The sequence below is a fragment of the Podarcis tiliguerta genome (genome assembly GCF_965153285.1).
Source record: "Podarcis tiliguerta genome assembly, chromosome: 7".
NCBI lineage: Eukaryota > Metazoa > Chordata > Lepidosauria > Squamata > Lacertidae > Podarcis > Podarcis tiliguerta.
Genome location: NC_139540.1, coordinates 7,390,608 through 7,412,878, shown reverse-complemented (window position 1 = coordinate 7,412,878; position 22,271 = coordinate 7,390,608). Strand labels below are relative to the sequence as shown.

At 41.4% G+C, this 22,271-nt stretch overlaps 3 protein-coding genes across 10 annotated transcripts in view; all 3 read left to right on the top strand.

Moving 5' to 3' along the window:
• LOC310682179 (proto-oncogene Mas-like) overlaps window positions 1-8,807 on the top strand; it is a 38,817-nt gene extending 30,010 nt beyond the window's left edge. For 2 of the 6 annotated variants that reach the window (XM_083450664.1, XM_083450663.1), the window contains one exon: window positions 1,711-2,997. In XM_083450664.1, the coding sequence (XP_083306790.1) occupies window positions 1,755-2,771 (1,017 nt within the window). In that variant the 5' untranslated portion in view covers window positions 1,711-1,754 and the 3' untranslated portion in view covers window positions 2,772-2,997. Of the gene's footprint in view, window positions 1-354; window positions 1,118-1,710; window positions 2,998-5,759; window positions 5,858-8,766 lie in introns of those variants that run through there. The other 4 variants (XR_014513760.1, XM_083450665.1, XR_014513761.1 and 1 more) reach the window with 4 other exon arrangements.
• Window positions 8,808-9,028: 221 nt separating this feature from the next.
• On the top strand, window positions 9,029-11,211 carry LOC310682222 (proto-oncogene Mas-like). Its single transcript, XM_083450755.1, has one exon. The coding sequence runs from the start codon at window positions 9,181-9,183 to the stop codon at window positions 9,796-9,798; it is 618 nt and encodes a 205-aa protein (XP_083306881.1). The 5' UTR covers window positions 9,029-9,180; the 3' UTR covers window positions 9,799-11,211.
• Window positions 11,212-15,875: 4,664 nt separating this feature from the next.
• LOC310682170 (mas-related G-protein coupled receptor member H-like) overlaps window positions 15,876-22,271 on the top strand; it is a 381,144-nt gene continuing 374,748 nt past the window's right edge. Inside the window, exons 1-3 of one of the 3 annotated variants that reach the window (XM_083450644.1) lie at window positions 15,876-16,051; window positions 18,301-18,372; window positions 19,692-21,672. In XM_083450644.1, the coding sequence (XP_083306770.1) occupies window positions 18,311-18,372; window positions 19,692-20,790 (1,161 nt within the window). In that variant the 5' untranslated portion in view covers window positions 15,876-16,051; window positions 18,301-18,310 and the 3' untranslated portion in view covers window positions 20,791-21,672. Of the gene's footprint in view, window positions 16,052-17,567; window positions 18,373-19,691; window positions 21,689-22,271 lie in introns of those variants that run through there. The other 2 variants (XM_083450645.1, XM_083450646.1) reach the window with 2 other exon arrangements.

Genomic DNA, 22,271 nt, shown 5'->3' with positions numbered 1-22,271 from the left:
TTTCAAGTAATCAGTTCCCTGTTTCTTCTCTGCCATTTCCCAAAATCCTATTGACCACAATGAGTAATGGATAAATTTGGAGGGTCCCCTCTCCATTTGTGTATTTTCCCCAGCTATTTAATTAACATATTTATTGTGAAAATAGATAATGGCCATATCTGCCCAATTCAAACTATACAAATTTTCAAATGTCTCCATTTATGTCTATGGCTGACTCTCTAACATCCACTGGGATATATAAAAACAGGTTCTCAGGGCTCCTCCACACCTCATTTGGCCTTCCATTTCCCACTAGGAAAATCCTCTCTTTACTGCTGAATCAAAACAAATGACCATTGGGTTTTTCCACAGATTTTTGTTCGTTCCAATTCAGAGGCAAAGAGTGTATTTTTCAGGGGAAACTGCACAGCAAAGGCAAGGTCACTTGCATCGGTGTCTGAAAACTGCGTGAAACTGTGCCTTTTTGGAATGGGACTGGTGGAAGGTGGACAAGCCCAAAATATGAACAAGGAAAATGATCTAACCAGAATGTGCCATGTTATTTACTCTACATAGATCTTTACATATATGTATGTTTCAGACATCTTATCCAACCATTCCATTCTGTTCTCCTGTCCCACCTGGTTCTCCATTTTCCCTCTCTTACAGAAGCCCACCCAGCACCCTTCCATGTTCCATAGTTACACCTGTGGGCCTCCACACACACCATGCATTCAAAGCATATCATTCCACTCAAAGAATCCCACGCACTGTAGTTTTTCCCCTCACCAGTTGTTCCCTGCAACTTATTTACTCACTTTTCACAAGAATGCTTCTCTATGACATCAAGACTTTGGAGGCAGGAACCTCCTCTTAAATTAGCTTTCTTGACAACCAATGAACAAAATTCTTCTTGCCACAGGATGTTGGCAAACTGCTTAAGAACAGATGAAGAGTAATGGGTGGAGCCCTAAAGATCTTGCGGAGAGCTTGGTGATACATCCATTTTATCCTCCTTGGGGCTGTAGTCAATTCTGTCAATCTTCTGACTACCTCCTCATTCCATCACAAGATATTGTGATTCTTGCTGCCTCCAACTCACCATTTTCTTATACTGCTGATCAACAGTTGCTCACAGGTATGTGAATGTCTCAAGTTGACACAGTTCATTTGCAAAATTGGAAAGGGAACCAAAGGCAGAAGTGTCCATGCATTGCTGGCAGAAAAGTCCAGGCTGAATCCCTGGAGAAGAGAATACTGGGCTGGAGAAACCAATAATCTGCCCCACAACTCCTCTACAGTAGGGATACAACATTACTTTTTTAAAAAAAGAATCTCAGTGTCAGGCTCATCAGCAAATCTCTCTCTCTCTCTCATAGCTCTCATTTTGCTGCTTGGATTCACTTTAACCGGTGTTTTATTTTTCTGTTACAATTCTTCTTTTTTTCCATAAACAGCTTACTACTGGTGACACTTGTCCTTCTTAAGTTAGTAAATGCTATGTGAGAGACAAAAAAAAGGGGGTCAAGGAGGGTCAATAGGAGAGGAGTGAAAAATGTCCCTATTTTCATCTGAGGAATGTTAGAGGGCATGTTTGTTTGTTTGTTTGTTTGTTTGTCATAAATTTCCACGATAGCATTACTCTTTTATTATTGTTTCAGTCTCTCGGTTTAATGTGATTGAGTTTTATAACGCAAACTGACTTCACATTTCTTTATTTTCTCCAGCTAGGAAGAGCAATGCAAGGCATAGCTCAAAAGTAGAGATCCAGCAAGATGAGCAACGATGGCCTGGGATCCTGGTCCACTTCGAATGCTTCGTTGGAAGATATTGCAGCAGAAAATGGAACTGACCTCCTAACCCCCCAGAATGGTTTTGATTATGATTTATCACCATATGATATAGCAGAGATTCTTATCTCCATCTCCATTTTAGTTATTAGCATTTTTGGAATCATTGGGAATGGAACTGTCATCTGGTTTCTTGGCTTTTGCATGAAGAGGAATCCTTTCACCAACTTCATCCTGCATCTGGCTGCGGCTGACCTTGGGGCTCTCATATGCTTAACTTCTCTTTTTATTGTGCATCTTCTGCAGTCATTTTCACACACAATTGGCTATATTGGCCAGGTGAACATAATTGCCTACATTTCTTTCTTGGTAACGTATTTTTTTCTGTTCATGTACAACACTGGTCAATATCTGTTGACAGCTATTAGCATGGACAGGTGTGTTTCTGTCATTTTCCCCCTTTGGCATCGGTGCCACCGACCACCACACTTTTCCACCCTTGTGTGTGCCACAATATGGATTACTTCTTTCCTGCTCACTGTAATCTTCATGATTCTTTCTTTTGTTAGAGTTAAAACGAATCCCCTTTTCTACCTGCTTCTAATGAATGCTATACTTTGCCTCCCACTCATGACTGTTTCCACTCTGGTCCTGTTTATAAAAGTTTACTTCAGATCACAACAGAGGAAGAAGGGAAAGGCTTTAACAGCCATCCTACTTGCCCTCCTCCTCTTCCTCTTCTTAGCTTTCCCATCTACTTGCATTTTATCAATCAGTTACTTCACTTCACTTATAGACTATAATGTTAATTTTTTTGCAAAGTCTGTAGGGTTCTTATGCAGCTGCCTGAATAGCAGTATTAACCCACTGATTTATTTCCTGATTGGGAGAAACAAGAGGGCTCGATCCAGGGAGAGCATGAAGGTCATACTCCACAGACTTTTCACAGAGGAGGAAAACTGCAGAGAGAAACGAGAAGTTCCAGTTCAAACCCGGATGTGAAGACTTCAAAATAGCTGGGAAAGCTTCATTTTCTATCCCTTGGTGTATTTCTTGGTACTTGTTTCCCCCTGTACTCACTATTTTATGATTTTGGATTTATTTACTCTGTTAATTTTTGTCCTTGTTTCAGGAGTATTGTTAAAAGCCCCATGGATTGCTCATTTGGCAGGATTAATATTTTGTATGTTTTAGAAAATGAAATAAAAAGAAATGCCACTTCAACAGACTTTCAGTTGAGAAGGATGACTTGCTAAATGGTATAGAAAACAGATTCATTGCCAAAGGGAATAAAGTAAAGAAATCTTCACATGTAGAGCTCGAATGTTTGAAGAAAACAGAAGAAAGTATTCCCCCCAGATTTTTAAAAAAGTGCATGATAGTTAATTCCACCAGTACAATCCCTATTTTCTGTGCTATTTTTCTAGAAAAAAAACTGCAAAAACTCACCACGAAGGGCTCCCTTGTTCTCTTATAACAGCCATGGCACCCACCTCAGGGGTGTAGGAATTGAGCTCTGGTGAATTGTGGCTGAAAAAATATTTCCCCCAGATTTTTAAAAAAGTGCATTATGGAACATTCCACCAGCACAATCCTTATTGGCTCTGCTATTTTTCTAGAAAAAGAGCTGCAGAAACTCACCATAAAGGTCTCCCTTGTTCTCTTATGGCACCCACCTGAGAGATGCCAGAAATGAGTTCCGGTGAGTTCTGGCTGAAAAAAATCCCTGCTTATTATATGGATGTAGTGATGTAGAAATTATAACTATGTGCATATAGAATTTAAAAAAAATCTGCCATCTAAACCTTTATAGGACAATGTGACAATTAGCAGATATGGTTCATGACATCAATGTTTCTCGCCTTTTGCGTGGTCGCACCCAGCCCCCCCCCCCCGATCCCAGTGTGGACCCTGGTAGTTTGGGCCGGCTTCATCCTCCCCAGGCTGGCTATCTGGACGTCTCCGCCTACCTCAGCCAATTGCCCAATCCCGCCTGGGGAGGCGTTACATGGGGTTCAGCCAGGTAAGGGGAGGGCCCACCCTGCCCACACAACAGAAGGTGAATCCTACCTGCAAAGGGTCAGTTGATTCCAGAGCTTCTCCCACCCTGGCCTCCCTTCGTTAAATCTTCTTTTGCAGGTTAACCTCTTCTCCACAGGTATGCAGGCGCTGCTATGTCTTGGTCGCTGTTGAAGGGCCGGAAAGGAATTTTCCAGCATTGGCAGGTTCTGCCTTTCCAGTAGCAAAACGTCAAAACTTTGGCAGTTTCAGGCCCTGGGCGGGATCCTTTAGTCTATCTTCCTAAATGGGGTGTGTGTGTGAAGTGGTGACCCAGGCCCCCCTTGCGGCGTTGATCCCAGGGTTCCCTGTTAAAGGGATCTTGAGGGGAGGTATTGGCCATATGCCGAGAGGTTGTCATTGCTGTCCCCTACAATGGCGGCAAAACAGGGGGCGGGCTCTCTGCTTGAACATATGTTCTCCAGAGCCAGCACAATCCCCACACATTCTGGATAACCCTGATGTCTTCCAGATCCCCGGCTGCGGACTGGGAAGGATAAACGCCCAATGCCTGAGCCAAGGTCTCCCTACACCTGAAATTTAATAAAGTTGTGGCCAATTGTAATCCCATAGCACGTTGTCTTGAGTCATTCTTCCGCTCAGGGGTTGCCTGGGGTTGGTGGGACTCTGCCTGTCCACGCAAAAGTTACATACACTTTTTAACACTGCTGCTGTTGTTTTCCCAATATATTGCCTCGTTTTTGTTATCCTTTGAGTTACTCCACCATAAGTGCCAAGCTGGAAAATCATAGGTACAAAACTGAGAACCAAGAAATCAAAGGAAGTCTTTAGATTCACAACTGAGATTCTTCTTGGTGTCCTGGCATGACCCTGACATCTGTTATCAGATTTCTGTTTCACACTTAACAGCTAAGTTCTGACTTTATCAAAATAGGAAATAGTGGTTAGTTTTGCAACTAGGTTGCAAGCAAGAAGACAAAAGAGGAACTAGTGGCCAAATGAACAGCACACTTAGATGCTCTTTGCCCATGCTTGAAATCCAAAGAAACACAGAATGTATACTTGGAACATAGAGGCAAATGTCCAGGGTTTTGGCAGGAACAATAGGTGAGTAATCAGTTCCCTGTTTCTTCTCTGTTACTTCGCAAAATCCCATTGAGCTCAATGAGCATTGGATTAATTGGAGGGTCCCCTCTCCATTTGTGTCTTTCCCCCCAACTATTTATTTGTGAAAAATCAATAATGGCCATATCTGCCCAATTCAAACTACACAAATTTTCAAATGTCTCCATTAATGTCTATGGCTGAGCCTGTAACACAGTGGTGGCCAAACTTGGTCCTCCAGGTGTGTTGGGACTACAACTCCCATCATCCCTAGCTAACAGGACCAGTGGTCAGGAATGATGGGGATTTTAGTCCCAAAACAGCTGGAGGACCAAGTTTGGCCACCACTGCTCTAACATCTCATAGGGCATATAAAAACAGGTTCTCAGGGCTCCTCCACACCTCATTTGGCCCTCCATTTCCCGGTCCAGGAAATGGGATTGAACAGGAGTGTCCCCAATGCCCTGTAAAACAACAACAACAGGTTGCTCTTCAGAGTTGCCTGAAGTGGGTTGTGAAATTAAAGAGCTGATGGGCCAGCAGAAAACCACAGGTGTGGAGATGACTGTTGTGTTCCGAAGCTGTTTGTAGGCTTCCCTTAAGCATCTGTTTGGCCATTGGGAGACCAGGAGAGTGGATTTCAATTGAGATTTATTTAATCTGCTTTTGTTAAATATCACATTATAATAATAATAATAATAATAATAATAATAATAATAATAACAACAACAACTTACATATGCATTCCCAAATCATTGTTTCGTTATGTTTTTATTTATGTTGAAAGCAGTCAACTGTGGCTGGTGAATGCAGTCAGATGGGCTGGGTCCTAATAATCGTAATGGCTTTTGTTTTCCTGATCTCCAGAGCCATTCAACTCCTTCTCCTGTTCCTCTTCTCCACTCCAGATCTGAAGCACGGAGCCTATCCAACCACTCCACTCCCAGTGTTTAGGACACAATACGTAAGTTTCAGATGTTAAGACTGACTCCGAGAGCAGAAGAGGGGAAATTTAGTTTAGCTTACTGATGCTGTGCCTGCAGATTCTTTTACTGGGAGGAAAAATCTATAACCCCTTCCCGTACTGCATTTCCCCCTAAACCTTTGAAACTGATAAGTTTTGACAAGAATTCCAATGAACACTGAGATCCAGCGCTGAGGGCCTTCTAGCAGTTCCCTCATTGCGAGAAGTAAGATTACAGGGAACCAGGCAGAGGGTCTTCTCGGTAGTGGCGCCTGCCCTGTGGAACGCCCTCCCAGCAGATGTCAAGGCAATAAACAACTATTTTACTTTTAAAAGACAACTGAAGACAGTCCTCTTGAGGGAAGTTTTTAATGTCCAATGCTGTATTGTTTTTAATATTCAGTTGGAAGCCACCCAGAGTGGCTGGGGAAACTCAGCCAGATGGGCGGGGTATAAATTATTATTATTATTATTATTATTATTATTATTATTATTATTATTATTATACCCACAGAACAACTCAAAGAAAATTCAGCATGGGATATTGAATGAGTGAGTTGGGAAAAACTGAAAACCTGATGGAAGGGGGCATGCAGTGGGTCTCTCTCTCTCCTCTCATACTTATACTCATACACATACACAGACACAGACACACAGACACGCGCGCACACACAGACACACACACACACACAGAGAGAGAGAGAGAGAGAATATGAAGAGAAAGGGAGAGAAAAGCAGGGAGAGTGACAGCATAAAGTATCTATGGATGGGGGTGGAAGACTGGTAGCCAAGCTAGTCTTAAAGGTCGATGGGATAGATTGCAGCTTTGCTAAAACTACAAGCTAGCTGCAACTCCACTGTCACTTCAAGAGTAGCTTAAATCAGGATTTCTCCTGGCAAAAGGAAGAAGCTGTGGTGGCTTAATTGTTTCTGTGGTGGTCCATCAGATTCGGGGAAGTTGGAGAGTATGTCATTGTGGGACATGATCATGGGTACAAATGTCCAATCTCAGCCACATGAATTCTTAAACTTCTCCAGGTTATCATAAATAATATCCTCTCCTGGGGCTGCCATCAGCAGAGATAATAGAAAGGCCTGCTCTGTTGATCTTAATACCTTGGGGGTGGAACCTTATAGAGAAGAAAGTTTTTGGGCCTAAGCTATTAGGAGCTTTAAATATTGTATCTATTATACAAATATCTCTGAGTTTCTTGTGTATCCGTGATACTGCTTAAGCATGAAAAAATAAAGAGAAGTTCTGAGTGTCATCAAAATAGATATTTCTCCTGATTGCATCACAGAGAAGCTTTCTGGTTCAGCAGCGTACTTGTGCAATTTTCTTAAGAATCCCTTTCCAAGATAATAAGCCTCAGGAGGCAAGACTCTCATCCTAAGCTATGTAAGAGTCTCATTCTAAGAATCTCATCATTAGCTTTCTTAATAACCAATGAAACAAACTCCTCTTACCACATGACTTTTCAAACTGATTCAGGGGAAATGAAAATGAGTTGGGGGGTGGGGTGGGATAGTCCTAAACTTGTTGCCCTCAGCTTGAGAACACATCTGTTTTTCCCTTGGGGTTGCATTAATTTCTGCAAATCTTCTGCCCTACCTAGTTATTCCAGCACAGGGTGTCGTATGTCTTCTTTTTGTCCACTCATTCTGTCTAAAGATTGCTGACCAACAGTTTTTTACAGGTATGTGAAAGTCTCAAGTTGATTAAATTTATTTGCAAAAGCAGGAGGGGCCCCATAGACTGGCAGAGGAGTACATGCTTCTCAGGCAGGAAGACACAGGTTGAATTCCAGGGGTCTTCTGTTGGAAAGATTTATTGGTTTGTTTCATTCATAAACTATACATTAAAGAGGGCAATGTTAGGTCTCAGCCAGACTGGTTTGTCTATATGTTTTATGTATGGACTTGGAAACAAATGAAGATAAATAGCACCAAGTCAGACTTCCTTTTTCCAGGAACGAGTCCACACTTTAAAGCTCCATGTCATAGCTTTAAAGTGTGGAAATTGAGCTTTAAAGCATGACCCTACATTGAAATCGCAGAGGGACGGTAAGATCCATACCTTCCATAGCCCCTTTCCATAGTCACCTCTTGTTATATCTAGATGGACAGTGATTTTCTAAAAGAGAAGAATAAATGAACATCTGAGAACTTGATGAAGCCATTCATTCTGTGCTATCCTTTCTGAAATGACTAGGATTTTTACCACAGTATTCCAAGTGTAGAATCACCATAGATTTTTATAACTGCATCATTTTATTGAAAGTTTCATTTTGAATTGCTGCTGCACAGTGGGCCAGCATTTTCATCAAGCTACCCACCACATCCACAATATCTCTTTCTTGATCATTCATCACTAGTTCAAATCCCATTGAGTGAATATAGATATATAGAAACCTTGCATATATATGGTTGTTAGAGTCTGGCATAAAACTTTACCAAAAACTTTGATGGTGGTTTCTTGTCCTTCTCTGTGGTGTTGTTGTTGTTGTTGTTTTAAAATATATATATACTGAGATGAGCTTTGCCATTAACTATTTCCCCTTCCTATGCAAGCAGAGTTTTAAGAACGCCTGAACAGAGTCTACCTCATGATAGGACAAAAAGCTTATATATGGCTTGGTAGTCAAGTCTTCTAATCACTAGAAAATGTACTGAATAAATCTTCTAGATTTCAAAAGGGATTGCCTGTAAACTTTCAAGCAATTTCTAGCACCCATAAGGACTCTTCTATTTTTATAAAATAAAAACTAAACCTGTAAGGAGGATTAATTTTGCACCCCATATCACATTGTTTTGCTATCCCATGGTATTTTGCAATCTAGGCATGCACCAGTGTAATAAGGTTCAGCTTTATAGACAGAACTGACTCAATCTTTGTTTCTTTTTTCCTAGGAGAAGCCATTCAAGAGATAGCTGAAAAGCATAGATTGAGCATGATGAGAAACAATAGCATGGAATCCCTGTCCCTTTTGGATACTGCAGAGAATGGAAACCGAACAAACAATGGCACCGAGCTTCCCCAAAGTAATAATCCCTATATTGAATTAAAGGCTCAAGAAACAGCATTGATTATTATTGCCGTATTTATTTTTGTTATTAGCATTTTTGGACTTACTGGGAATGGAACTGTCATCTGGTTTCTTGGCTTTCGCATGAAAAGGAATCCTTTCACCACCTTCATATTGCACCTGGCTGTTGCTGACCTCGGGGTCATCATATGCTTGATTGCTTTGCTAATATTGCTACCTCTGTTTGTATTTTTACCCTCATTGGCAAATATCACCTCGTTAATATTTTTTGGTATCGATGCTTTCCTTTTTTTTTTTGTGCATCACTGGTCAATTTCTGTTGACAGCCATCAGTGTTGACAGGTGTGTTTCTGTCCTCTTTCCAATTTGGCATCGATGTCACCGGCCACAGCACTTGTCTACCATTGTTTGTGCTCTCATATGGATCCTTACTTTCTTATCCATTGGATTATGCATTTATGCTTCTTTGGAGTACCTTTCTGATAAACTATTTTTCTTCCTCTTCCTGGTTCCTCCTGTGGTTTGCTTTCCACTCATGATTATCTCCACAGTGATCCTGCTTATAAAAGTTTGCCTCAGATCACAACAGAGGAAGAAGGGAAGGGTCTTAAGAGCCATCCTTCTTGCTCTCCTCTTCTTCCTCTTTTTCACTTTTACATTAACTTTCATGATTTTACTTCTGTTTCTCGGGTTTGATATCTCATCACCTTCACTAATTGTTGGACTCTTATGCAGCTGTCTAAACAGCAGTGTTAACCCACTGATTTATTTCCTGGTTGGAAGAAAGAAACAGAGTCTCTCAAGGAAGAGCATGAAGGTTGCATTGTGGAGGCTTTTCAAGGAGGAGGAACATGGAAGAGAGGAGCTAGAACTCCGAGTCAGCCCCCAGATCTAATGCTTCAAAAGAATCAGAATGCTTTACTTTTCTGCTCAGGAAGTCAAAGAAACCAAAACAAATTGGGATTATTTAATGGATAGTACAATCTGTGAATTATTGGGCTACGTACACACAAATCGTGTCCTCCCTAAAAGAGGGCACATGTTGTGGTGAGACCTGGAGAGTGACCTCCTGGTTGTGGGTGGGTCTATTGGATAGCTACAACACACAATTGGTAGGTCCCTAGTTTCTGGGTTTAATCTGGCCAATGGGGTGCAGTCCAAACGGATTGAGAGACTCATGCATGTGTCCTAGAGCTTCCTCTTTCGGCTCATGCATCGGAACACCCGCACACCTCTCCCTAATTTTAGGGCATTTTGTGATTGACCTTGCTATGCTGTCGTATATCGTCTGTCGTTGGGACAGGGGCACGGCAGGAATTTTCCCCACTTGGCTGATTGGCTGTAGCCATTTGGGTTTCACCTGCCACGTAGCAATTCATCACAACTTGTAAGGTTGTGGATAGGCACTGGTTCATTTGATAGGGATGGGAGAATGGTCTCACCATCCCTATGTGAAAGGTATTCTGTTAAAGGAATCCAGGGACTCAACTTGGTTTGGTCAACCCCTGAAAGGGTGTTGTGACCGTGCCTGAGTCCAGGGGAGCATCTGGAGAGTGAACAGAGTCTGTTCCCAGGCTTTTCACCTGCCTCAGGTGTTCACCCTTGGCTGACCTATGATAGAGCGCTGGGTCAGCGCTACCTGCAAGGGTGCAGGGAGCTAGTCGAACCTGAGCCTATGCAACCACTCACTTTTCTGTAATCAATAAAGTTGTGGCCTAAATTCTGCCAAAAACCAAAACTAAAATTTGAGTCAAATGTGTCTTTATTTAGGCACATTTATGTAGACAAAAACTGCAACATTAGCCTCAGAAAACCTCATTTCTTACAGTTGTGCCAAATTGGGTGAAGTCATGCTAAAGTATTGGTTTGTTCCACCATATCAGGTGGAAAGCTCTTTCTAGGAAGTCTTGCCTGGCACCTTTATTACATATGTTTAGGCACCAGGCAGAAATGTTCCTCTATACCCAGGCCTTCAGCTGATTCACCTTAAATGTATTTGATGGAGGGGGGTTATTCATTTGTTTTTGTTTTATTAAATATTTTGTGTTATAATTTTTACGTTCTGAACTGCCCTGTAATCTTCAGAAGAAGGGCAATATGTAGATTTAATACATAAATAAACAAAACTATTACGAATGGTGTCTCCAAACATACTCGAAGATTGCAGCCTCCAGGAACCTTCATACCAATTTGGGCAACATCTCTAGAAGCATCCAAATCAGCACAGTTGTGAACCATCACAACACATTGGGCGGAAGTACTTGATTGGCACAATTTTGTTGGGGGTTGTTGCTGTTAATATTTTGTATCTGTACAGTGGTGCCTCGCAAGACGAAAAGAATCCATTCCGTGAGTCTCTTCGTCTAGCGGTTTTTTCGTCTTGCGAAGCAAGCCCATTAGCGGATTAGCGCTATTAGCGCTATTAGCAGTTTAAGGGCTATTAACGGCTATTAAAGGTTTAAGGGATTAGCGGATTAGCTGCTAAAAGGCTATTAGCAGCTTAGTGCCTTAGAAAAAGGGGGTGGGGAGCGAAAAAACACACCCAGGAATCGCAAGACATTTTCGTCTTGCGAAGCAAGCCCATAGAGAAATTCGTCCTGCGAAGCACCTCCAAAACGGAAAACCCTTTCGTCTAGCGGGTTTTCCGTCTTTCGAGGCATTCGTCTTGCGGGGCACCACTGTATTTTGTATCTTATGGTTTATGTGGAAATTGTTTCATTTGACTGTGTGCTTTTTGATATTTTCTTTATTGTTTATTACTACTTTTGTTATGTTTAAAGTTACGTAATGTTGTAAGGTCTTAACTTTGGAAAGGCAGCATAAAAATAAAATGATTGATTGATGGGGGGCACTGCTGTTGTGCCCTGCTTGTATGTTTTGGTGCTTGTTTTACACTGTTCTCACTGTTTTTAAATAATGAATAATATTCCTCAAATAAAATATAAAAAGATAATGGAGCATGTGAAACACCAAATAGGTATTGGAAGGGAATTTGAGCAGTTTTATACATACAATTAAATTAATATAATTAAGTATTAATTTGAAAACCTATCAATTCAAAGCACTTTACTTACCATAAATACCAACTGCACAACAATTGTGGTTGCTGCTGCTGTTGCGTGCCATAACAATCTCTGAGCGATGTGGAATTCCAGCAGTTATGGGAACTTACTCAGGGTCCGTGTATCCTTTCGGAATGAGGCAGAGCAGAGACTGTGGTGTCTTTATGATAAATTGTTTACTTATACACATATACAGTATGTGCCTATAATCGAGGGAATCACAGCATTAGCCCCCCAAAAGGGTCTTGTTTCTCCCACAGCCACAACCTTGGATTCAAACTGAAATCAAATATTGCTCTCAGACAGTACTCTGACACTCTCTCTCCAGCTTGCTAATTTACTTCTAGGTAACATCATTGCCCACAAAATTTGCCCACTGCCTTTATTAACTTCTAACACTTGCTAGACACAGGGATTAGAGGGATCTGGAGCATAGCCTAACATCCCAAACTCTTAAAAATACATACATACATACATATGGCCTCCCATAGTTGAAATCATGCTCAAGGAAGCTTACCACCTGAAGAAAAATATGTAATTACAGATATAACAAAAGTAGTCAGAAACAATCAATAATGAAAAATACACAACCAAATTGTCCACATGAGTCATCGTAACATCACCATTCATTTCTCTTGAATGACTCTGTGATGTCTGCTTTCCTGTTTCACACTTTTCTGATTCACCCTTAACAATGAAGTGCTGACTGTAAAAGAACAGGAAGTGGTGCAACAGGGCTGTGGTGAGAATGGGGAAAGAGGAACTGTTGTTGTTTAGTCGTTTAGTCTCTCTCTCTCTCTCTCTCTCTCTCTCTCTCTCTCTCTCTGTGTGTGTGTGTGTGTGTGTGCGCGCGCGCTCCTGCTCTTGAAATAAACCCTGCAAAAGTTTTCCACCACAGTATATATTCAGATTGATTTTTGCAGCAGGAGAACTTGGGTCAGTTAAAGTTGATAGAGGTGGAAGGGAAGAGATAATTGGCAGGAATATAAAAAGAAGCTACAGCCACAGCAGGCACTGCAACTGTGCAACTGCTTGACCTCACCTCCAAAGGTATCCTCCTCCATTGACTCACGAGACAGATGGATGCCAAAGCACAACAAAGAAGCAAGAAGTGAGAGTGGGGGTGGAGAACCTTACAATGAAATATTCCAGTGACTGGAATTTGTGGAGAGTGGATATCCCCAATATGTGAGGGATGGGCGAAGTGTCTGGTTCTGAGAGCTGTGCTTTGGATAAACTGGATCACAATTCCTGAAGATTGTCTTTCCACGGGATCAAGACTTAAAAGGCAAGATGCTCCTCTTAAATTAGCTATTGATAAAAAGGGGAATAACATCTTCCTGCAACACAATGTTGGGAAACTGCTTAAGAATGGATGGAACCCTACTGTTTTCTGATAGAGCTACCAAATGTTTTCTGAACTCAAATCCACTAACAACTGAGGGACATGAAGAAGCTCTCTGTTTATGTGTGCAATTGCTGCGTTTTGCGTGTGTTTGCATGACTGATTGTGCATGGATATTAAGGATCTGTTATTGTATGAGAGTCTGTGCCTGCCCAAGAAATTCTTCCCTCTTGCATAAATGTGTAGAGCGAGGAGTTCCACTTTGGGGGTTCATCAAAAGAGAATGTTGAAGAAGATTTTACGATCGCCAACTGTGAATCTCAAAGGTGGTCCAGCAAAACTTCCTTCCTTCCTCTGAAATGAAGGCATGGAATCAATTTTGTAGCTCCGGAAACACAGCATAGCTCCTGATAGCCCTGCTTTTTTGTGTCATTATCCTCCAGGGGTTCCTCTTCTGCCTCATTTCCCCTCCTACCACTATGTGGTGCTGCTCCTCTGTTCTTGCTATCTCTGTGTGGTTTAAATTTTAAAATTGTCTGCCACTGGAAGTTTTTTCCTCTTTCTGTCTTTCCCTCTTGCCCCCTAAACTGCTTAGGGTTTCTTACTCAGGATTTCAAAGTACAGTGGTACCTCGGGTTAAGCACTTAATTCGTTCCAGTTTCTTAACCTGAAACTGTTCTTAACCTGAAGCACCACTTTAGCTAATGGGGCCTCCTGCAGCCGCCGCGCCGCCAGAACACTATTTCTGTTCTCATCCTGAAGCAAAGTTCTTAACCCAAGGTAGTACTTCTGGATTAGCAGAGTCTGTAACCTGAAGCGTATGTGACCCGAGGTACCGCTGTAGAGCAAATTAATTAAACTCTTGAATGTCACACTTTCTGGTTGCTCAACAAATCTTTGTTCCACCGATGACTTTGTTCCAACAACTCCAGCTACTGGAATGGATCAGAAGGGTGGGAAATGTATGCACAAATGTAATATGGTTGAGTTTTATTTAATGGGAACTGACTCCACTTTTGTCTCTCTTCTCCTAGGAGGAGGATTCATACAAGAAGCAGCTCAAAAGCAGAGATTGAACATGAGGAGAAATTATAGCCCTCAGTCCTTGTCCCTTTTGGATGCTGTAGGGGAAGATAATGAGACAATGCAAGTGGGCTCCCAAACTATGAACATATTAATTATGGAATATCATATACCTTATTATCCCTGCCTTTATTTCAGTTATTAGCATTTTTTGAACTTACAAGGGATCTAACTGTCATCTGGCTTCTCGGCTTTGGCATGAAAAGGAATTGTTTCACCATCTTCATCCTGAATTTGGCTGTGGCTGAGCTTGGCATCCTTATATGCTTTTATATCTCTTCTGATTTGTTGCAAGGGTTCCTTTCCTCTTACTTTTTCCTCATGTACATCACTCGTCAATTTCTGTTGACAGCCATCAGCACTGAAAGGTGTGTTGCTGTCCTCTTCCCAGTTTGGCATTGATTCCATCAGCCTCCATGACAATATGAATGTCCAGAAGGTGTAAGAAACAACAAAGGGGATCTGGTCCTCATCAACAGAGAGGAACTGAGTGATGAAGTGGAAGCACTGAGAAGCTTAGAAGTAAATGAAAATAACCTGTTTGCTTTAATGATACAAAAGCATGGGAAAGCTGAGCATAGTCGGCATGCACTCAGAGAGGAAGCTGGAAAGTATCATTACAGATAAGCTGAGGTGTAAGAAGGGAATGTATATGAAATGGAAGAAAAAGAAAATTGGAAAGGAAGAGTATACTGTACAGGTGTAGCCAACAGCTGCAGGGAGAAGGTCTGGTAGGTCAAAGCTCAGAATGAGCTCAGGCTTTCAAGAGATATTTAAAATAATGGAAAGTGTTTCTTTGGCTAATGCTAAACGGCACATATTTTCATACCAAAACAAAAATCACAAACCCTGCAAGCTTTTCCATTTTGAGGCAGCTGAGGTTCCATCAGCTGCCATCATCTATGAGATCTGACACCTTTCAATCAATCATCCCATAGACTGAGGTGCTATGTCTGTGAGATTCTGTATACATCAGACACTGAAATTACATTAACCACCCCCGCAAGAACCCCAAGAAGTATAGGGTGTTTTCTCTGAGTTGCAGATCTCAGCATCCTAACAATCTACAGTCCCCAGAATTAGGAGGGTTTCTAAATCTGACATAAGTTTTTGTGTGACCCTGTTAACTAGTTTGAGCATGGTAAAATAAGCGCAAGGTGTTAACACTAAGTAATAAATAAATATATTTATCCCAATTACATCACAGAGCTATTATTATTGCTATTTATGATTTATTAAATTTGCATACTGCCCTTCATCCAAAGATCTCAGGATGGTTCACAAAATAAAAATACATATCAGAGCCAAAGCAAAACAAACCAGTCACCCACCTCCCCTGGTTCTTCCTTTTCTGTGACTTTCTGACCCACATTTCTCAGTAATGTCTTTCTAGGACCTGAATTTCCTCCTACACTAGCTATCTTGATAACTGACAAGCAAAATTCTTCTTGCCATATGATGTTTGCAAACTGAGCACAAATTAAGAGGAAGGGGTGGAGAACTAAACAGTTTACAGGGAACTTTGATGACAAGTCAGTTCTTTTCTTTTCTTTGTAGTTGCATTTATTTCTGCACATCTTCCAGCACAGGATATTATACCTCTTGCTGCTGCCTCCAACGTATATATCTAAAGTTTGCTGATCAGCAGTTTCTCCCAGGTATGTGAATGTCTCAAGTTGATGTAGCTTGTTTGCAAAAGCTGGAGGGCAACCATATCTGAGTGGCAGCGTGGTATGTGTTTTTCAGCCAGCTTGAATCCCCAGAGTCTTCTGTTAGAAGTATAACAGGTCAAAGGCTGGCGTGATCCTTTTAGGCTGTGTTTATGGAAGACAATCTTCCTCGGCTACAAGTGATCACCAAAGAAGATTCTTTTAGACCTGGTCTACCAGGGCAAAGAGCTGGAGCATATGGGATCCTAGGCTGAGAGGGCACCACTGCTACTTTTAACCTTTACTAAACGAGAAATGCCTCCTGATTCTTTAGTATATGCTGATATAATTTTATTCTTGTAATACATGTGTACAGCTGTGTGCATGTATCTTTCAATAACGGTAAAACTTGCTTAGATGGAAACCACATATCACTTGCAAGTGAATAAGCTCCAAGGACTGGTGACAGGGAAGTTTTATTCTGTATCAAAATCTGATGCCTAATTAAAGTCTCCTAAAATTATATACTTATTTCATAAAATATATGTACTGCTTGATCGTAAAAAAAAAACCCAAAGCCTCAAATTATTTTGTAATAAAAAAAATTAAAAAGTTCTCTAATTTTCCTAAAATGAAATTCCATTGAAACCCATTGAAATTAACAGATCTAAATTAATAATGCCCATTGATTTCAGTAGGCTTAGTCTGGCTGAACATTAACTGAATACAACCCAAACACTTGAATGGCCCTAAATATGCCTAGATTGGTGACTTTGGAAGGACTTCTTGTTGCCCTAATAAGGAGAAAAAAGGGGTGTGATGATATATCAAGGAAAAAAGAAAAGGGGTGCAAAGAGAGAGAAGGAGAGAGGGAGAAAGAGAGAGATGACTACTTAGGTTTGGCTGTGGAAGTTTCATAAGAAGCAGTATGAATATTTTGATGCATGAGATTCCAGGCACCATAAATGGAAACCATTCTCCTTGCTCTCTTTCTCTATGGAAGCACTACTCTGAAGAGTAATCTCTTTGATTTCATTTAGACCCACAAGATCGTTTCAGAACTTCAGCTGTTATGATGGTTCTGGAGACTTATCTGTTTATCCAGATTTAAACAATAGTTTTGTCACTGGATATCAAAATAGTACCACAAATGAGCTAATTTCCCCCAAAAGTTAACAAAATATATAATCACCACATAAAAATGTAATAAATAAAGTTGAGAGGACAAATTTTCTCCCTGCTAAATGTGACAGAGCAGATTTCTCCCTAGGTAAAGGTAAAGGGACCCCTGACCATTAGGTCCAGTCATGGCCAACTCTGAGGTTGCGGCACTCATCTCGCTTTATTGACCGAGGGAGCAGGCGTACAGCTTCAGGGTCATGTGGCCAGCATGACTAAGCCGCTTCTGGTGAACCAGAGCAGCGCACAGAAATGCCGTTTACCTTTCAGCTGGAGCAGTACCTATTTATCTACTTGCACTTTGATGTGCACTATTTATCTACTTGCACTTTGGCAGGAGCAGGGACCGAGCAACAGGAGCTCACTCCATCACGGGGATTCGAACCGACGACCTTCTGATCGGCAAGTCCTAGGCTCTGTGGTTTAACCCACAGCGCCACCCGCGTCCCTAGATTTGTCCCTAGACAGCAACAGCTTGGCTAGAGAGTTAACTACTCTGAGGCCATGAGCCAAGGGAGCTCACCCACATATCCAAGAATTAAGCTATAGATTACACTGTTTCAGATTTATAGGAGCCTGGAATGCTTTGAAGCTTTCGTAATTCTAGTCCTTTGCAGACCCTTCAAGTAGACTTTAATAAGGCTGTTGTCATTTTAATCCCAATCCTTTGTGTCTTGTGTGGGTGCAATCAGAATCTGAGAGGGTGCTCTTGGGCTCAGCTTCTCCGTCTGGCTATTCCAGAGACATCTAGCTGGCCACTGTGAGAACATGAAGCTGCACTAGATGGGCCACTTGCGTCATCCATCTGGGCTTTTCTGGTATCCCTCTCTGCATCCAGTGTGGTGTCCAACTCCTTCTCCAAACTTCAGAATTGGATCCAGAGTGGGGCAGTTGATCTTCAGGTTGAACCAGCATGGTCTGCCCTGATTCAGGAACCCCTGGATCAATGTCATGGAGCGGATGGTTGTGCACAACTCTAGTGAACATCTTCCAGTCTCTTCTACTTTTTAATAAAGTCATAACTTTGATTTACACCACTTGAAATCATTCTCATAGTTTATAGTAGTCATTTTATTTAGGTATCCCACCATGGAAGGAAATTCTACACATCATTTTAACATCACAAGGGAACTGGATGTGACGGACATCTGGTAAGTATATACAATAATAATAAAAATAATAAGGCAGAGAATGCGGCCTCTGTCAGGTTACTAAAAAGAGGATGTGACCTTCAGAATTCCACCCTCCAGATTTACTTTATAGTTTTTTGTTTATTTATCACATTTATCTCACACCTTTTTTTCTAAAGAGAACGGGCATCACAAGAGCAGGGCCTTCTCTGCAGTGGCTCCCCATCTGTGCAATGCTCCCCCCAGGGAAGTTTGCCTGGCACCTTCATTATACACCTTTAGGCGCCAGGCAAAAACGTTCCTTTTTAACCAGGCCTTTGGTTGATCCAATTTACATCCTATGCCCTTTTAAAATGTGTTTTTTTGGGGGGGGGGCTATTGGGTTGTTGTTTTTATTTTTATTATGTATTTTGTGGTTTTATATCTTGATTTTATTCTGTGAACCGCCCTGAGACCCCTGGATATAGGGTGGTATATAAATTAAATAAATTATTATTATTATTATTATTGGTGCTGGAGGAAACTCTTGAGAGTCCCATGGACTGCAAGAAGATCAAACGCATCCATTCTTAAGGAAATCAGCCCTGAGTGCTCATTGGAAGGACGGATCGTGAAGCTGAGGCTCCAATACTTTGGCCACCTCATGAGAAGAGAAGACTCACTGGAAAAGACCCTGATGTTGGGAAAGATGGAGGGCACAAGGAGAAGGGGACGACAGAGGATGAGATGGTTAGACAGTGTTCTCGAAGCTACAAACATGAATCTGACCAAACTGCGGGTGGCAGTGGAAGACAGGAGTGCCTGGCGTGCTCTGGTCCAGGGGGTCACGAAGAGTCGGACACGACTAAACGACTAAACAACAACAAATTATTATTATTATTATTATTATTATTATTATTATTATTATTATGAGCTCATGGTGCCATGCATGGTTCTCCCAGTCCTCCTTTAATCTTAGGGTGGATTAACGCTCAATCTCTTTGCACATGGAACTCTCGGAATTGTAGCACTGTGGTGGCAATAGGGATCTCCCAAGCACTCTCAGTGCCTTTAACAAACTACAACTCCCAGGATTCTTTGGGTGGCCATCAATGTTTATCATAATAATGTAAAGGCATGGTGTGGCCACCATTGACTTGGGAGTTTTTGAAAGAAATGTTGGGAATCAGGTAAGAGACTCACTCAGTGGAAGTTGCTCCCAGTCCCATTCGCACCCAAATCAATGTGACTTTGACAAATGAGGAGTCAGGGTTGTAGGTAGTGTGGCTTGTGTACCGGTTGTGTAGATCATTTGATTGCCTGCAGAATAATGATTACTCTTGTTCTCTTTCTTTTTGCAGGTATTGGCATGAAAGGATTACCGACGTTAAAATTTATGTAAAGGGTATTGTCAAGCAATCATATGGTCGAGCAATAACAGAAGCTTACAGTGGTTCTGGAGACATACCTGATTATCTTAACTCAAATGAGACGATCATATTTAGAAATTTAAATGATAGCACAACTGCTGCCTCCAGCATTGTTTTTGCTGAATTTGTAGCATCGAATGATCTGGTCTTCTCCAAATTAGCAAAGTATTTAATCAACAGCTTGATTGCCATTATTTGCATTTTGGGGCTTTTGGGTAATGGATATGTCATCTGGCTTCTTGGCTTCAAAATTAAGAGGAATCTTTTCACCACCTATGTTCTGAACCTCTCCATTGCTGACTTTGCTGTCCTTTTATCTCTAATCAGTACTGCTGCATTTGCTACTGCCCTTCGTGTGACGAGTGAATCTCACATTCTCAACAGCATTTTTCTATTATTTTTTGAACTCTTTTGCTTCACGTATTCTACCAGTCAGTATCTACTGGCAGCTATCAGCGTTGACAGGTGTGTAGTTGTCCTCTTCCCACTCTGGCATCGATTTGACCGGGGACCAAACTCATCTGCCATCATATGCGCTATAATATGGATCTTCTCCTTCCTGCTTTCTGCAATCCATTTCGCTCTCCGCATGACTGGCAAATTTGGGGCATCCCTTTTACACTACCAGCTGCTTGTAAATGCTCTGCTTTGTACGCCTCTGATGTTCATCTCTTCTCTGATCTTGTTCATCAAAGTGTGCTGTAAAGCACAACAACGCAAGCAAGGAAAACTCATCACGGCTATCTTGCTTGCCCTCCTTTTCTTTCTCATCTTTGCTTTCCCACTGAATGCAGTTTATGTAATCTATTGCTATTATTTCCCCCACCTTCACAGTCTCATGCTAATTGGCTTTGGGTGTTCTTCTGTAAACAGCAGCATCAACCCAATCATTTATTTTTTAGTTGGAAGGAGAGGACGGAAGAGTCCTTCCATGGTATCCATGAGAGCTGCAATCTCAAGGGTGTTTAAGGATGTGGGAGACTGTACAGAAGACAAGAAATCCAGAACAGAGAGCAAAGCTATGATTTGACAGCCTATGAGTGGCAACTTAGCAGGGTTCCTACTGTGTGAAATATTAGATTTCCTGGTGGATTTTTATAGGCAGGCCTCATTTCTATCCCTGGGGGTGGTAAAAAAAAAAAAAAGCTTCTCAGTGTGAACCAGCATAGCCATCTTCCTTGCACTCCTCTTCTCTGTACCTTTGCATCTCCAGTGCATGAAGCTTATATAATCAATTAATAATATTCCCACTTTCCCAATCTAATGCTCATTGGTTTCAAGGGTTCCTCTATAAACAGCAGTATCAACCGTCATGGAGGGGATGCCAGCTCATGGGTACTTACAGGCATCTCTGGTGGGATTGTAGAAATGTACAAAATTTCTGATTCTCTGTGATTAAAGAGATTAATAGCACTCTCCTCACTTGAGGTTCCCAGAAACAGCTATTTAGAGGCATACTCAACGAATGCGAAAACCTTCCCAAAAAGACTTCTAAAAAGAATTTACTAGTTTTGTCAAAATTAATTTGACCCCTCCCAAAATTAGGTCTAAGAGAGTCATTAAACCACTTTTCAATTCCACATCTGGAAAAACCAAGTTGGAAGAAAGGGGATTATGACTTAACATCAGAAATAACTTTCTGACACTAAGAGCTGTATGACAGTGGAACAGACTCCCTCAGGAGATTATGGACTCCCCTTCATTGGAGGCTTTTAAGCAGAGGTTGGAAAGTCATCTGTCATGCATGCTTTAGTTGAGATTCCTGCTTGACTAGATGACCTTTGGGGTACCTTCCAACTTTACAGTTCTATGAGTCTATGAATCCAGGGATATATAGAAGGTCTCCGTTTCTAGGTCCAATAGCAATGTCTGTGTGGCTCGGTACACATCATACACTGAAACCACATTGAAAGCACCATCATCAAAATGTTTATTCGGCTTTACGCCCATAATGAAACACAACACAACAGAACAAAACAAATCAAATAAAACAGCAGACTCGCACAAAACACACGTAGTATGACACCGTTCACAACTCACAAGGACATATATTAGCCATTCATAAGAAAAGTTTAAGATTAAAGTTAAAAAATTTGAAGGACTACACTAAAATCAGTATCTGATGTCATTATAAAAAATTCTTATAGCTGTCAATAATCATTCAACATTCCATTCCATCTCTTATACGAGAGGACGGCTGTTAGGAATTTAGCAACCTGTAGGGTAATATAAGGATCCACATCCTGAAGTGCCCAGGCAAGCTGTAGGTCTACTGGTTTGCCAGCCATAGGCTGGATTATGGAGTTTAGTATGCTAGCACGGGCTGAGCTATATAAAGGGCAAATAAACATAACATGATGAAGAGATTCAGATGTTTTCATTTCACAAGCACACATTGAAGGGACTTGGCCCTTAGAAAATCTATGTCTCAGCACGTTTGTTGGAAAGACATTGAACCTAGCTCTAATGAAGGCATATCGGTGAGACGCGGCCATAAGCGATGTTAAATAG

What these genes read in the sequence shown, in the direction of transcription:
- LOC310682222 (XM_083450755.1), top strand. Translation starts at nt 9,181, where the DNA reads ATGCTTTCCTTTTTTTTTTTGTGCATCACTGGTCAATTTCTGTTGACA.